The following is a 17,372-nucleotide window of genomic DNA, read 5'->3' on the forward strand; positions in this document are numbered from 1 at the left end:
CAAGTCAGTTGTGGCTCTCTGCGCAAGTTACATGTAGTTTTCTGCGCATGCTCTACTCCAAGGCCAGGCGTGAGTGATGCTATCGCCTGGTTTGTTGTGTAAACATCCATAAAGAGAATAACTAACCAAGTTACGTTCAGATTTTATCAGTAATCGATCATTATCAGAAGGTTAATGTTGTTGATAACCTTCACAAGCAGTTTTGACTATTGTTTTGTATCTGAGGTTATGAAACTAGAACTAGCATGTTGGTAAATGAGTAGTATTCGTTAACAGATTTGGGTCTCGATTTATAATTATGAGAATATTCTTGCTGTACTATAATTATAAAAAATGTAAACACTTTAGATTTTTGTCCTTAAACGTTATTAATATGGGAGTAGATTTGAATTAAGTTTGATACGCTATAAAACATTGCATCTGATTTAAAAAGCGATAAGGAAGGGGAGTAATAACATCCATTATAAATAAAAAGTATATTTACAAATAATACATTTTTACAGTATATTAATTAATTATATCTTAAAAGTAATGGAGTCAAATTTCACTTTTGTTTTCAGTGTTTAAGAAGCCAGCAATATATTTATACTGTTCACAACGTGATGGTACAAATGCAGTAAAAAGCCTTATGATACAGTACCACAATACATTATTTGCATGTAAACAAATAGTTAGTACTGAATTATTAGCTATGTGATGGGATCAGAAATTCAAAGGAATTTAATGATCTCCTTTGCAAAATCACTTATACAAGGCTATAAAGTTAGATAAATATTTTAAAACTATATTAAATATATAATATGTGATCTGTGTGGGATATCTGATTTAAAAGTGAAATACTTCCATCACAATTTGTCTGGTATTCAACATCAGTAATACAGTTTTGATATAGCCTGCCATCTGACGAGAATAGAAACTTCAGTCAATACAAAGACGTATTAAACATTAATTCCAGTTAATTTAGAGGGACAAAAAATACGAAAATAGGTTTTAAACTCACAAAATATAACACGTCACAATTTACAACATTAGTGAAAATCAAATATAATATTTTTCATCTTCTTACTCTGGTAATATGGCTATAGGATTGTTCAAAGACTTCATAAAACATAAATCAAAATAGATAAGAAATAAATTACAATACAAGGTTATCGTCATGGATGGTAGAGGCCGTGTAGGTCATATGTGTCAGGTTCGTGCTCTCTGCCAGGGAGGATGGCTCTTGCGACGGAGTACACAGGGCGTACCCTAGCTACGGGGATGAACCCGAACTCGGGACCAGCGTAGTACCAGTCGTAGAGCTGCTCCGGAGGGTCGTGGACGATGATGGCGCAGCAGACCGTCAGCGTCGCTCCTACCAGCACCAGCGGCTTCAGCATCTGCAGAAAACAATAAGAAGAGGTATGAGAGAGGGTACATCTTGCAACACTGCGCCAGCATGTACAGCTGGTAAAACCAAACCTATGGGAAAATTGGCTCACAATGTTCAGGAAAATCCGTTTCAACAATCCTAGCGGTCTTAGGGCGCCAAGACACCTGGCCGCACATTACCGCACATTCACCCCATTCCCATCAGCAGACCTCCCCTACATCCCAAATACTCTCTTCCTGATGGGGTATATTATGGCCTTCAGATTAATTCTGTCTATTTATGGGTCCGCCCGATAACAATGTCCCTTCACTCCTTTTTCCCATTAATGATGAAGACGCAGCAAACTACCATCAATGCTTGCTCAGCATCTCAGCAAAAGAAAAAGCCTGATGATGACCAAAAAGTTGCTGATAATTATTTCTTATTTATTTGAGCTAAATATATTACCATCTTCCATTCGTCCCATAGTGTAGAAGAGTGTGAAAATCGAGTTCATAATGTTAAGTAGCTTAAGCGTTTGCATTAGACTATAGTGGGACAAAGTTGATTACAAAACCTGATTCGAATTAATAATAATTTAGTTTCCACAATCACTGAATATTTTTAATAGGAAAGTTAAATATAATTAATTCATCCTAAACAACTGCGTGGACTTTCAAGCGTACGTACGATACATATACGAGCGTACATTAATAACCATATCACTTAGATAGATTTTGTTATTGTCTAGGATAAAATACATTTTTATGAAACTAAAAACTTTCATAGGTACTTTTTATACTATTTTCAAGGAAAGTTGAAGCTTAGTACTTATTGATGGGGAGATAAACCAATAGAAAACCATAAATAAATGATTGCTTTCCCATTCGTTTTTATTTAACCGTGATTAGACCACGTAACGAGTGTTGGATAGCAACTTAATCAAGGAATGCTCTTAGCAGTACATAGATACGAATGGGCATTCATGTAACTATTTATAAATAACAGAAACTCTGATAAATGTGTAGTGAGGTAGATGGACCTTTTGTACGTTTCTACAAACAATCTTCGTAACTCAGATGGGTTCTTTAGCTTTTTGGGAAAACAAAGAATGTAACTGTTAACATATCCATTTTCCCATAAAATTAAAGGAAACACCAACCTCGCACTGATCACAGCACTTGTTAGCATTTAATTAACGTTTAATTCCTCGGCTGTGATTTCCATACCCTTCATCCTCCGGTTACTGCCTAAACCTTGAATAACAATTGTTCCTTGAACATGTTTTATTTGCTTCCGGTCTGGAGACCCTCTCCCCTTCAAGGGCCGAAACGTTCCCCACGATTTGGCATTTGGATCAGTCCAGGGCTTCCCACGCGGGACTGCGCGAGTCTCACGTATATCAAACACTGCGCAAACTGCAAACTGCGCACGCGCCGTGGATCCCGCCTCTGATTGGAGGAAATGTGATTGTCACGTTTACACCGCGCTATGAAGTGTACAACGCATGCGCGTTTAATTGTTAGTTACTGGTGGTTTATTTAATCGGGTCAAGACAGGTCAGTTAAATGTGAATATGTGGTTTATGCTTATGGTATATTCGAAATTGCAAGACTTTGAATACCGATACAATCTTGTTGAAAGAGCTTGCAAAATTTTGATGGTTATTATAGTGTGAGCGTGTGAATGGAAATTGAATTGTTTAAACATCTAAATTCTGAATACAAATGCTAATTTCGATGTAAATAGATTTAGAGCCTTTACAAGTACGTTGTTTTTAGTAGGATTGACTTTTTGCAGTAGACATGATTTTAATTGGAGTTCAATACTCTCGCAGTGGAGTCTGATAACTCGAAATTAACTATTAACTTCAGAATTCGAGCAAACATAACATTTTCTCAATTCTGTTTGTCAACTATAATCACACAATCCATATTTCAATCAATGTTAAATAAATGTTGGATTTAGTTTGTACCTATTAGGTATCAAATTAAGAAATTAGTTCTGGATGTTAGGAGATTTTTCCACCACCACTTATGCATAGAAATGCTGATTAATTAAAAAAATCAAACATTTTCCATTTAATAATAATGAAAATTTTTGAAATGTTTTTATATTACGTGTTTTAGATTTTTATTTTAATTTTTGTATTTTGTTTGTTTTCACGCCAGTGGAATGTTTTACGTTTTGAAAGGGAACGGTCCAAACACTGGTCTTGTTACTTCCTAACGTCGACCTTGTAAACCTTTTTGTTAGATAGCATCATTAATTCATAGCCCAATTACAAATCTTTCAATTGATGTTATGAGAAACCAAATAAGAATTGATTGCGCTATAGTTAACGGTAAAAACGGTAAACGCATTTTTAAGAATTATTTTTATTGATACTTGAAAATTATGATTTGAGGGATAAACGAATTGCTCGTATTTTTGTTAAAATCAATGAAAAAATATGTACTATACAGACGTGGATTAGGGCGTTTAAAATAATTGAAGCGGTTGGTTTTGACTTCGATGCTGGAACTTTCACCACGTAAAAAATCTTCCCAATTGTCAAAGATTAGCAATCAGGCTGACAATTGACTCAGGATTTGTCACGAATGTTTTTAACGATTGAATGGAGCTTTGTCTCAGATTTAAAACACTTTCAGTGTAAACGACACTATCTGGCCACTGTTAGTTGGGAAAGTGTGTTGGCGAGTTGGCCAACGAATCTGTCACGCTATTGAAAACCTGCAATGGTCTGTCAAAGATTTGCCACACTGGTGACAACTGAGACAACTGTATGAAGCTGTGCTGATGGTGTCACTAATTTGGTGTTCGTGGGCTTAGATAAGGAATTAGAAACCGCTGGTGATATGAGGCGTAACCAAAACATTGGTCTGTGGGAAGATGTTGTTTCAAGAGTAGCTTTACACAAGATATTCCGTAAGTAGGAACCTTATTTAAAGTTCTTGTTTCTTGTCTACGTTGTCAACGGTGGATCGGTCTACAACACGACGAAATGTGATATAATGACCGCAATGTTGGGGTTCAAGTCTCTTTGCCCCCAATAAATTTTCATCGGTTTACTGATTAACCTTAGTCACTAACAAGACTACAAGATCGCGCCACTCATCCTACACTCATCTCCATTCATACTTGACTTAAAATACCTACTATGTTTGGTCGCCATTTCATAAAAAAGTATTAAATTATTCACTTCTATTCGTAAACTTGTTTACTTTCATCCCTTGCTTTGTTCCATACATTCGAAAATGTTTTAATAAGAAGCTGATAACCTAATTAATCTAAAATATGAAACATCCTTTCCCTATTTAATTTGAATTTTGATTTAATTTTGCATATTAAACTGTTTAACAACAACTGGGTGTTTTTCTTTTAGGATCGGAGCTTGATAATTACAACAAAACTGGATTACAACTGCTGGATAGATTCTAGCCAGTAAAGTGTATTACAGTAGTGTATTTAATATTCAAATACATGTATGTAAGGTCATACAGGTATGTATGAGTGGTAAAACACAAAAATTATATAGCCTAAAAAAATAAAAATAAACTGTAAATAGGTTATGTTAACAGCTAAGTGAAAGTCTTAGCACTTAGAATAAGGTTAAATTAAATAATTTATTTACACAAACAAATCTTATCTCAATTAAAGTATGACCGTTACGTTCCCTAGTCAAGGTTCTTGTTCCATCGCCCTCATCTCCAAAACTTCGTGACTGTTTCAATCCAAGGTGTGGCCTTTCCCTGCAGACTCTCAGACTTGGAATGGAGACATTTTACAAACGAGTTTTAATTTTGAAGTTATTTGAATACAAAACATTGTTAAATGAGGTTTATTATGTTGTACCTGTTTATACCAATGTCTATATTCTCTAACCGTCCAGTTTTCTTACATATCTTTTGAGTTTTTGACAAAAGTAATTGAAATAGACTCATGCATAAATTTCGCCTATCAATAAATATATAACCTAACTCAAGCTAACTATTTTCCATAAAAATAGTCAAATTGTCCATATAAATCCTACCTCACTACCCATAAGGAGCTACACAGCATGCTAATAAGCAAACTTAATTGTTTGTAGTTCACGATAGTTATCGTTACACTGAGATATGGAAGTCTCAGATTTGAGACTTAGGTTACAACAACACACTCATAGAAGGCACAACAAAAGGTTAAAAAGGTTCAAACTGTTATGTCCGTGAAAATGGCCAACGAACCCAGTGTTTGTAAACACTTCACATAATAACCACAGTCAATAAACAAGGAAAATGAGTGTGCACATGTATTGTATTTAGCAATGCGTCATAAATCAGTTATATAAATAAACAAATTTCAACAATAATAGTATTCATTTTTGCCTTTTCCACTGAACTCTGAAATTCTTCAACATTATTTCCGATTAAGGTTATTAATTAAACTTGTATTTGAATGTTGCAATTGAACGAATATTCAGCTCCACATAATTTTTCTTTATTTGTCCTGTAAACGTTACCTAAAGGACCACCAAAAAGAATAGCTTTGTCACAGAGGTTTCTAAAGACTGGCTAGGTAGCTCAGTGGTTATAGTGCTCGCCTAGCAATCGAGAGGTTGCCAGTTCGGTCCTGAGAAGTCAGTAGCTTTTGGATGGTTCGAAACTGGACCCAGCTGTCCCTGATAGTTTTGGGGTTCTAATAAATGATCCTGGCTACTGAAATGGCTAATTTTAGTCAGTAGAAAGTCTACAAAGATCATCTCAGACACACCCCTACACCCTTCCTTCACTCATAGCTAAAGCGCACCTAAATCGCGGCCCCGTCTTAATTTATGACATTTACAAAATTGAAAAAATTGATACATTTTAACTTAAACTATATTTCAAAATCGTAATGTATTCCATTATTTTGAATGCATTATTTTGTGAAGTCAGTGAAAAAATTTAAATTAATAGGTAATATATTTATCATAAATTTAAGACAAAGTTTGAATAATAATTTTTCTATTAGAATACCTTTCGTGTAAACATGCGAAGCTGATTTTCAAAAAACATTATAGGTAATATGTCTTGCCTTAGGGCTTAGGTCATAGGGTTAGGTCAAAGTCTTGACATGTCCCTCCACTGTCATTGTGTTTGATTCCTTTTTTTTTGTAAAAACACAGACTTTAAAATTATTATCACAGCTGATATGTGTAAAATGGTCTTCATAGAATGACGCCTCAGAATCGATTTTTCTATGTAAAATGGCACAAGACAAATCCATCCATAGAAGGAAAATCGATACAATTTTTATAACATCAATCAAAACAGTCACAATGTTCGTTATACCTATTCAATTTATGATTTTACCTCAGAAACAATAAATCTGAATTAAGTTTTATAATAAAGTATACAGCAATTGATGTAGAAAAAAAATGTATTGATTGTAGAAAGAAGCTAATGAATGAATTGAAATTGCATATATTTTCAAATGAATCTCTTTATACCATTGTCGGTATTTTAGACAAAAAGGCATTTTTGATCTTAAAGGACAGAACCCAGGGCATAAATTATGAGAGAAAAATGAGTACCCTAAAAACAAAATTAATAAAAGATTAAAGTTGAGAATAATAAATGAAATTCCACAAATCACTAAAAAAACAATCAAATCATCAACAAGTTATTAAGAAAGCTGAAGATGAAAAAAAAAACGAAAATATACTAAAGCTTGTGAACAACGACATGCATCGTTTACTCCTCTTGTTACAAGTGTTGATGGAATTTTTGGGAATGAGTTCCAAATGTTTTTAAGGGTTATGGCTGAAAAACTATCAGAGAAGTGGAAAAAACCATACAGTTTAGTAATAAGTTGGATAAGATCAAGAACAATTTGTGCTGTTTTAAGGTCAACCAGTATGTGTTTGAGGAGAACAAGAAAGAAATGGCGGTCAGCGAGAGAATTTGAAGATGGAGCTGGGATTCCAAATTTTTTTGTTTAAAAATTAATTGTTAGTTTCTAATTTTACAGTCCTCTACTCTTTTTTGTAAAATTTCTATTGTAATAAAATGATTATACTGAAAAAATCAAATCACATGGTCTAGTTAAAAAAAAAATACTAAAGAAAATTTTTTTAATTAATAAAAAATATATTAGTTAAACTACATAGGTTAAAGTAAAAAACAAATTAAATGATGTAAAACAATCACTACACTAGTTGAGCCTGCATCTGTAAAGAGCATTACCTCTGGCAGTGCAATGAGCGTATCCTTCCAGATCCTTGCTCCTCAACGAGGTCCTGACAACAACTAACACTGTCTAGCTCCACTACAATACCTCCTACCACACTCACTACTACAGTACACTCTTCCTGGAACTGACACCGTGGTATCGGGTTATATAGGTCAATGAACCAACGTGCAGTTGGACTGGACTGATGATGTACTTACAATTTAGCTGTTTATATTGATGTAAATGCATGTAAGTCATCATTTGTAGGAACAGAAGATTTTTATAAGCCCCCTTTCATCTTTTAGTAAATTTTAACATGATTTAAACACAATGCATTTGATCAGCATATGTGAAAAAATCTTAAAATCCTAATGTTGTAAAACACCATTTTGTTCTTTCAATAGAGTTTTAAAAAGGGTTTGATTGTTGTAATTAGAGTTTATTAATGTTTTCACAACATCTATATTCTATATATTAATTATGTAAGCCGATTCTTTGCGTCAAAATTGTGGGCGACTGAGAAATCGTAGAACGACAGGAGAGGTCATATTAAAGGTCTCGATCACGTGACTACGGGAAAAATTGTGAAATTCCCAAAACGTTAACACAAAATTAGATATAACGTTAAATGTTCTCCATAAGAATAGCATTGAAGCCATTTACTGCTGATTTTTTTGTTTACTTCAATACAGCTCATCGTCATTTATCAAGCCAGTAAGCAATATTACATTTCCATTACTCATTTGTCAGTCAATTTTGCAATATACTGTATACTATATCAAATCAGGGATGACGTTACCTAAAATAATTAAGGCTATATAGTTACGTCTTAGAAAGTTGAAGTCAATTGTTTTACTGTGAAATTTGTAAACTTGTTTATTTAAATTTGTATAAGTAAATAAGTTAAGCGTATGATAAGTAGTAGAATCATAGGAGACGGCTCAAATCAAAGGAATTTAACTTAGAATGGCTGAAAAATAATAAAGTTTTTGATTCTAATTTGAAGGTTATTGTTGTGTCGAAGGAATGTTTTTAAACATGAAATTACCACATTGACTAATAAACGATTAAAGATTAAATTGAGAACATCTACTTTTTTATTTCAAAACTTATTTTAAAGATTTATTTGAAATTTTTTTGTTAATTTAATAATATTTGTATTTAAGATTTACTGTAGTGTTTAATCAATATTTTGTGTGAAGCAGAAAAACCTCAAACGCTACTCTTAGAAAACAACCTGGGAATAAAGAAAGATGAAATACTTTCGTACAGGTATTTGTTCATTATGTAAGTACTATGACAAGTTCCAATGGGCGGAAAACAATATTGTTTGGAGGCGATTTTAACCAGGTACTGCTTGCTGATATCTATCATGACACATAGACGTCACTACAGGCCTCTAGTTCTGTTTTAATGGCCTTTAGTCCTGGAAATAGCTGTTAGCCACCTGCTTGATCAAATGATATTTTATTATGTACTCCTGTATTTCATGCGTATTTCTGGACACCAGCTGATTACAATTAACACTTTGGTTAAATATAACTAATTATCGGTGTAACAAATAAATTCAGAAACTAAATAAATAAAAATAACTATATTTTTGCACGGCAATTTATAAAAGTTACAAGATATGAATTGTTGAAACAATAAAAATTACATGTAGGCTTATTATTTTAGATTTGTATATGAAGCATTAGGACTACAATTGTACTAAACATGGTTAAAAATAATTGTATTACACGTTTTTCCAATAGCCAGAAAAATTTGGTTAATTATAATGTCTTTTGAATTGCTATTTACGTTATCTGTATTACTAGTATAATTCAATCCATGACAATGAATTTAAATGACATTACCCTTATATTAATTTGTTTATAGTTTTATTTATCTTTTGAAATAAAAATAAGCAGGCAAATATTAATAATGTATAATGCACCGCTCTTGTCCCTGTATTCCTAAAAGATCATATACGTATGATAAATATAAAATTCAGAGAATTTCAAAATACAAAATTCCTCCTCTCTAATTAATTTCTACTCAATTACAAAATAATGCCAATCCAACAAAATAACGATCAATCTAGTTCTCTAGACTGTGAGGGTATCCATAGGACAGCGGTCTAGACTGGGTGAATGCAGGTATGACCTAACCCAAGGGAAGTTGTCATGGTATAGGCAAGCAGGCCGAGGGTGACGATACTATATCTTATAACTTGTAACTTGACTCTGGCTGAGCCCAGGATATATATACACTTACCCCGTGTACCGTTAGACACTCTCTCACAATGCGAGCTCTGGTAAGTATCTTCAGTTAAGCACTTTTCTATACAGTAGTTGAGAATTAACTATTAAGGAAAGAAAATAAATTCACTTTAAATATGGTCTCCAGGAACAATTGAAGTTCTATTGGTAGCTTTTATTTACAGTAAGGGACGTTTTCACTTAAATAAACAACCAAATGCCCTTGAGTGCATGTTCCTGCACCACTGCACCACTGTTCATACATTGCAAATCTAAAATAATTGAAATACTTTTAAATAAAATTTACGCCACATAGATTTAAAATTTTATTTTACGTTAAAACTATTTTCGGGAAGAATGTCTTTGATAATTAACAAATTATTGTTAGAACACTAATTCATTTGGTTGGCTTGCAAAAATCCTAAAACCGTATCACTAATTTATTATGCTAAATTTAAATTGTTTAATGTAATCTACATTTTGTCCTATCTAGTTGTATTTCAACTCAAAGTTTTGTAAGACGAATCCCCTAATGTTAGAAAAATATGAGAACAACTGTTTGATGGAAGAAAAAATGTAATTATTCAATAACAAAACAAAAATGTAAACACAACAACAACAAATAGATAACAACTTAAATGTAATAGGACTGTACCAAGGCCCCACTAGAAAAAACACTGGACCCATGTTAATGAAAACTAAATTAAAACATCTGTTTGATGGAAGCAAAAATGTAATGATTTAATAACAAAACCAAAAATCTAAACACAACAACATTAAGATAACAATTTAAATGTAATAGGACTGGACCAAGGCCCCACTAGAAAAACTATTTTTTTCTAGTGGGGCCTTGACTGGACCCATGTTAATGGAAACTAAATTAAATTCCAAATAGATATGCCAAGACACTACTACTGTAAATCTCTAAAGGGTATACAATACACCAAAACGAAGTCAATATGTGTTATAATTTTAATAATAAAACCAAATTACAATGAAATGATTTCAAGTTTCCCATAAAGAAAAAATCCTGTCAATACAACAACCACAAGTAAAAAAAAAAAAACAATTTATCCTTTTCCAAACAGTTCTTATAAATGTCCGATTTAATTGATATTTCTCTAACACATCAATCAACACACTGGTCAATTCTGTAGTTAGCACTCTTTACGTAACTTATTTTAACTCCTTATGTCTAAACATCTTTTTAAAAATATATTTCTCTTTCTACAGATAGGTCTCTCGTTCATCGTTGCCGCCGTGTCGGCCGGCTACGCTCCTGTCTACGCCCCACACCCCGTTGCCTACGCCGCACCCGCTGTCAGCTATGCCGCCCCTACAGTCTACGCTGCCCCCACATACAGCTACGCTACGCCCGTCACTTATGCTCAGCCTACTGTATACCCTCAACCCAGAGTCACCTACGCTCACGCTCCTGTGAGCACCTCCTACGCTAACACCTACCGCGTAGCCAACACAGCTCGTGCCATAGTACCTGCTCCCTACGTCCCCGTGGTTCATGCTCCAGTTTTCGCTCCGGCTGTCAACTATGGATACTCAGGGTACAACCCTAGCAACGCCAACTACGCTTCCCGTGGAAACTACGCTCCTCAGACTACCTACGTGACTCCTTCCTCCACTATTTCGTCCAGCTATTCAAGTGCCTCTAGTAACTACGACTCGACCAACAACTTCTCTTCAAACTACTTTGGTAGCTACAACGGTGTAAGTGGATATTTTACTCCTTCCAACAACTACAGAGCTTCAGGATATTCAAGACCTTCTGTTAACAACAACTACGTCGCTAGTGGTTATTCCAGCCCTTCCAACAACCAGCCTACAGTAGGATATTCCAGTCCATCCAACAACTATCCTACGGTTGGATATTCCAGCTCATCAAATGCCCCTAGTGGATATTCTAACCCTTCCAACAACTACCCTGTGAATGAATATTCCAGTCCTTCTAACGGCCCTAGGGGATATTCTAGCCCATCCAACGGGCCTAGCGGATATTCCAGCCCATCCAACGGACCTAGCGGATATTCTGGCCCTTCCAACAGCCCTAATGGTTATTCCATCCCATCCAACGGTCAAAGTGGATATTCCAGCCCTTCCACTAGTTCTACTGGAAATTCCAGCCCTTCCACTAGTTCTACTGGATATTCCGACTCTTCCAACAGTCCCAGTGGATATTCCAGACCCTCCAACAACTACCCAACCGGCGAATACTCCAGTCCTTCCAACAGTTACAGAAGTGGCAACTCGTACGAGAACTAAATCTTGGTTACCAAACACAAATTTGTACATACAAAACGTAGATAGTTAGTTATTAAAAGAAAACTGCAAAGAATTTGTAACTTTTATTTCGTCCTATTACAAACCCACTTATTTTTATCAGTGCTTGGTAGCAGTTTATTTTTAAATGATTTAGAGTGCACCCTTTATGTGATTCAGTTACATACTTTGATTCGTTAACATTGCTGTGTCGATGAAGCTAATTTGTCCAAAGTCTCCTCGTGTTGTGGATGATGTATTGTAGTTTTTCTGACGTGTTTAAGACAAGAAACACATGTCTAGTTGATGTTTCAAATTGAATCCACGAAAAATTATGAATTACCTCTTTGATACTGAAGAAACAAGTAGAACGAATGTTTAAGTGTGTGAAACAAGTTTTTCTGCCAGAGATGGCGAGTTATTAACAGTTTGATCAAGTGCCAAACTTTCACTGTGGAGAATTACAATGAATTCATAATATTAGCACATAATGGTAAACCTCGCGCTGAGAAATATCACAAGTCCTCCACATATATCGGATAAGCAGCTAGATAATAAAGGCGATAATTATAGAAGAGGTTGGCGTCAAATAGCCAACTAGGTGTGATGAATAATGCGCTGGCACTAAGATTGACCATGACTGGTAAAATGGAGATTTTAAATACAGGAAAGAAAAGTGTAGTTCTATCAGAATAGCAAATTTATATTTTGTTTTTATAACACCGTCTTGACTTACTGTAAGAAAATCATGTAAAATAACGAATTTAATTTGCAATTCTTTATAGTTTTTAAATAATAAGAGAAGAAATAAACCTTTACGGGGATCATTGATGCATTTATTCAAAGTAACTTAGCACATTTGCAAGTGAAGAATTACAATATGATAAATAGTTATAAATGTAAAACTTCCAACTTGGCCAATCTATCGAAAATGCCAATTTAAAACCAAAAGTCCGTACAAGGATATATCAACGTTAGCCTTGTATTATATCTCTCTTTCTCTCTCTTGAGCACGGCGTTACCTGGTAGATATTTGATATAAACTACTTTGGATTTATTACAATAATAATCAACAACATTTAGCCCAGTCAATAAAGGGATTGTGTCGGAAGTAATTAGTGAAAGGCTGATTTTTGGCCCATCGACTATTACCATTTAGACAAGTGTTCAGCCAAAAGTCCCCGCCCCTACCCCTCTTGCTTCCCCCCCTGTGCCCCCCTAAACATATTAAGTGTAAGGGTTTCATAAATCACGTTTTTCTCGATTGTTAAACGACATATTGAATTCCAATTAGTTTTATTGTCTTTCTTATAAAATTTCCTACAATAATGTTCAGTTAACTTTCGTCGTAGCTGTTACCTTTTGTTCATTATTTGTATACAAAAGTAAAAATTTATATATTTTTGAACATATAATTTAATTTTTGTTGCCTTAACTTTTTCCGCTGACGTTTTATGGAAATATGCTTAAAACAAAAGTTGTAGCTGCTTTCATTAGCTTTAAAATGATGTATAATAGTACTTACTTTAATAAAAATCCTGCAAGGTTCAGCCGGTGTAATGGAGTATGCGTACTCAATCAGTGAGCTAAGTTGGGCTGGCGCGGTGTTGCAATACTATCATTGTTGTAATATGGAGAGTGTTTTTTTTTTTTTTAACTTAAAGTATACTAATGCATTATCTCTATTCCCTACCGCAGCAAACCTGCGAATAAGCAAATTTTCATTTACCTGGCTGGATATTTACTCAAACATTCCCTTAAAATCGTCAGAACTATTTCCTGATCAGATTATTTTCATGAATACTGTACTTAGGTTTGCTGCTACAGCCAAGGTATTGAAGAGTGTTCTTTTATCGATATGTTGATAGCTTTTTATGAAATAAATAAATCTAATTAAATATATCTATAAACAAGCAGACTACAACAGTTTTTTTATCGTCCAAAAGAATAAAATGGGAATTTTAAAACTTAATTTTTATGAATTATCTCCGTAATCGTTAGGCGTTTAACGTTACTCCAATATACAAAATTATTTATTTTTTTAAGCTCTACAAAATGGTTTGGAAAGAAATTGTAATATTTTGTGGTTTTAGGGGGGAAATGGGAATAACCAACGTTTAACACATAAAAACCCTAATTAACCCCTATTCCCATAGTCTGATCATGCTGGTTCACAAACTCGTTCGAATGAACGTAAATTGATATATTTGTACCAAATTTCATCAAATCAGATCATTTTTGTTTGAGTTATCACGCTAACTGACTCGTGTATATATATATAAAGTGATTATATATATATATATATATGGATATATGATTTTAAGTTTTAAATTTTAATTATAAATTTTAACGGCGGAGGGTGTTTTCGGCCTCTGAGGACTTCAAAATCGAAAACTAAATCGGGCCCGGGTCTTGGTCTTACCATGAGACCTACGGTAATAGTTTATTCCCTATGATGAATTTGCTAAAAGAACAACCGAAACAAAACCCCTATTTCTATCCTTTGTAATTTAAAAGCATAAAATCATTTTATATGTACGTAATAATTTTATAGGATGTTATTTTTGAACAAAATATTTGCATTATCATGATTTGAAGTTAAGAATTACTCATACATCGAATTCAAAATTTCCCCTTAAAACTTCTTTCCCCCCATATCTTATATTTTCAACACTGGGGTAAGACGACTCCTCATACACTCAGTTTTTAATTTCTTGTCTTATCAAAGCCGCAGCTGTAGAAACAATTCTCTTATAATCTTATCACCGTTATGCCTTTTTTTAAAGAGTACCAAGTTTCAGAGAAAATATTGTCCACCCTATCTCTTAAACAAACTATGGAGGATTTATTTTTATGTTTGTAGTCTAATAAGAAGTCTTTCACCAAGTGATTAAGTAATAATTTTTTGAAGTACTTCGTTTCATAAACCTGGTCTCTGCCTGATATATCTTTCATCAATTGCAAAAGGTTAGGAATACTATGCTGGCAATCATCATTTTCCTCAATGAAATCGCAAACTTTCACCTACACACGACGTATCGGTGTGAATGTGCTGTTTCAAAACATTTACTTATAGTTTGTTTAGTAGTTAAATTACAGTATGAACTCAATCGACTGCTTTCCTATTGTTTTTTGTGTCTTAAAATTAAAAAAATCGAGAGAATACAATAATGGGTAGAAACGTCTTGCTCGAGTGCGGTAACGGATCAGCTATGGAGCGCCACATAAAAATAGTACATACGGTCTCTTCACGGTTAATATCTGGTATTACATAACCATAAAGTACACGTTTCAATATATCATTTTAAAGCTGATAGCAGTTACAGTTTTGTTTGAAAAATGCTTTCATAAAATGACGGCGTTAAAAGTTTTGCAAAAAAATAAAATTACGATTAAATAAATATTTATCTTTACATTATTCTACGGATAACAAACAAACGGTAACAGTTACGACGAGATTTAACTGGACATGATTGTAGGAAATGTTATTACAAAGGGAATAAAACAATTGCAATTCGATGTAAGTTACATTTTTAATTTCCAGATTTTTGTTTAAAGATAACATCCTTTAAAAATACTACATACCTAAAAAAATAACTACATGTTTTTTTTATGATAAACTAAATAAAATTTTTAAATTAATAAAAAAATAACTTTAAATGTTATTAACTTTACATGGGGGTTTCGATTGTTTTTTTCTAGGATAATACAATAGTGTATCTTAATTTAAAAACAAATTCTCCACATTACAACAATGATAGTATTTCGCGCCAGCCCCACCTAGACCAAACCCACTGATTGAGTACACATACTGCATTACACTGGCAGAATCTTGCAGAATTTTCATTAAAGTAAGTAGTGTTATACTTATACATAATATTGATGCTAATGAAAGCAGCTACAACTTTGTCTACAACATATTTTCATGAAACGTCAGCGAAAAAAGTTAAGGTGACAAAAGTTAAATTATATGTTCAAAATATATAAATCTTTACATTTTTATACAAATAACGAACAAAAGGTAACAGCTACAACGACAGTTAACTGAACAGGATTGTAGAAAATTTTATAACAAAGACAATAAAACTAATTGCAATTCAATATGTCGTTTAACAATCGAAAAAAACGTGATTTACGTAACCGTTACACTTTATATGTTTAGGAGGGCACAGGGGGGGGGAAGCAAGAGGGGTAGGGGCGGTGACTTTTGTCTAAACTCTTGTCTAAATGGTAGTAGTCGATGGGCAAAAAATCAGCTTTTTACTAATTTCCCCTCCCTAAAAACACAGGTTGACTTGACTAACTATACCATCGATGTATATAACATAGTATATATAACATATAATATATAACATGTAAGGTTATATACATCGATGAACTATACTCGCGGATCCGCGCCGCGAGCGCTCTTGCGCCCGACGCCGCCTCCCGTTTTCGGACTGATTCTGTCAACTGGCTGCAATTAAAATACGTAAAACCTATATCATTTTAAATATTGAGAAAAACGCTAACTTTTTATATAAAACACTTGTCTCTATCTTGTCTCATTCCAATACAAATCAACTTAACACACGAAGGTTGAAATTTAAAATTGAAAAAATTTACATTCAAACTTAAATTACAAGAAAACCACTGAATATATCGATTACACTCTTATAACGTTTTTTGTAGAGAATATTTCAAGGATTGAAATGGCGAAACAAAATTTATTCTATTGCTGTTTGTTTCTGAGATATTGATAAATTGATAAAAGATTACACAAATAGACTTAAAAGGGTGTAGGGGGGAAAGCAAGAGGGGGAGGGGCGGGGACTTTTTAGAAAATGTTCCTTATATGATCTACTAACATCCATGAAAAAATCAGCCTTTCACTAATTACTTCCGACAAATCACTATTTTGACCCTTTATTGACTGGGCTAATTGTTGTCTGGTCAAAACCTAATTTATTAATCACTGGTCAACTTTGTAGGAGTGACCTAGACCCTTTTCTTTCATAAATCAAAAGTACATTTAAGAGCATGTGATCAAGGCAGTATAAGGTTCAGTAATGTTTTACCGAACTACGTCGTGTTAATATTATCATGATTTACGATACATTGACTGTATTCGGAAATGTCAATATAATTAACGTAAATTATGGAAATTCTTTTGATATACTTTGTGCTGTGGTACAATACTTAGTATTATATACATAGTATAGTAGATATTAGACTATTTTAATCAATAATCAATTGATTCATAGTGTTGGTAAAACTATGAAATAAATTAATAGAGTGAGGTGGTAATAGAAAAGATATTTATCAAGGAAAGACAT

The 17,372-nt window shown here is 33.6% G+C and overlaps 1 protein-coding gene and 1 long non-coding RNA gene across 2 annotated transcripts; one reads left to right on the forward strand and one right to left on the reverse strand.

Moving 5' to 3' along the window:
- Positions 1–461: 461 nt before the first annotated feature.
- Positions 462–7,645, reverse strand: LOC129003216 (uncharacterized). Its single transcript, XR_008491628.1, has 2 exons — positions 7,558–7,645; positions 462–1,379 (listed from the first exon to the last, which is right to left on the reverse strand). It is a non-coding gene; the product is annotated as an uncharacterized LOC129003216 (long non-coding RNA).
- A 2,178-nt stretch (positions 7,646–9,823) lies between these two features.
- LOC129003103 (prisilkin-39-like) lies at positions 9,824–12,125 on the forward strand. Its single transcript, XM_054431340.1, has 2 exons — positions 9,824–9,839; positions 11,017–12,125. The coding sequence occupies exons 1-2, from the start codon at positions 9,828–9,830 to the stop codon at positions 12,058–12,060; spliced, it is 1,056 nt and encodes a 351-aa protein (XP_054287315.1). The 5' UTR covers positions 9,824–9,827; the 3' UTR covers positions 12,061–12,125.
- The last annotated feature ends 5,247 nt before the right edge of the window (positions 12,126–17,372 follow it).

The sequence above is a fragment of the Macrosteles quadrilineatus genome, unplaced genomic scaffold (assembly GCF_028750875.1).
Source record: "Macrosteles quadrilineatus isolate MER2022 unplaced genomic scaffold, UCM_ALF_1.0 Scaffold_9__3_contigs__length_116548681, whole genome shotgun sequence".
NCBI lineage: Eukaryota > Metazoa > Arthropoda > Insecta > Hemiptera > Cicadellidae > Macrosteles > Macrosteles quadrilineatus.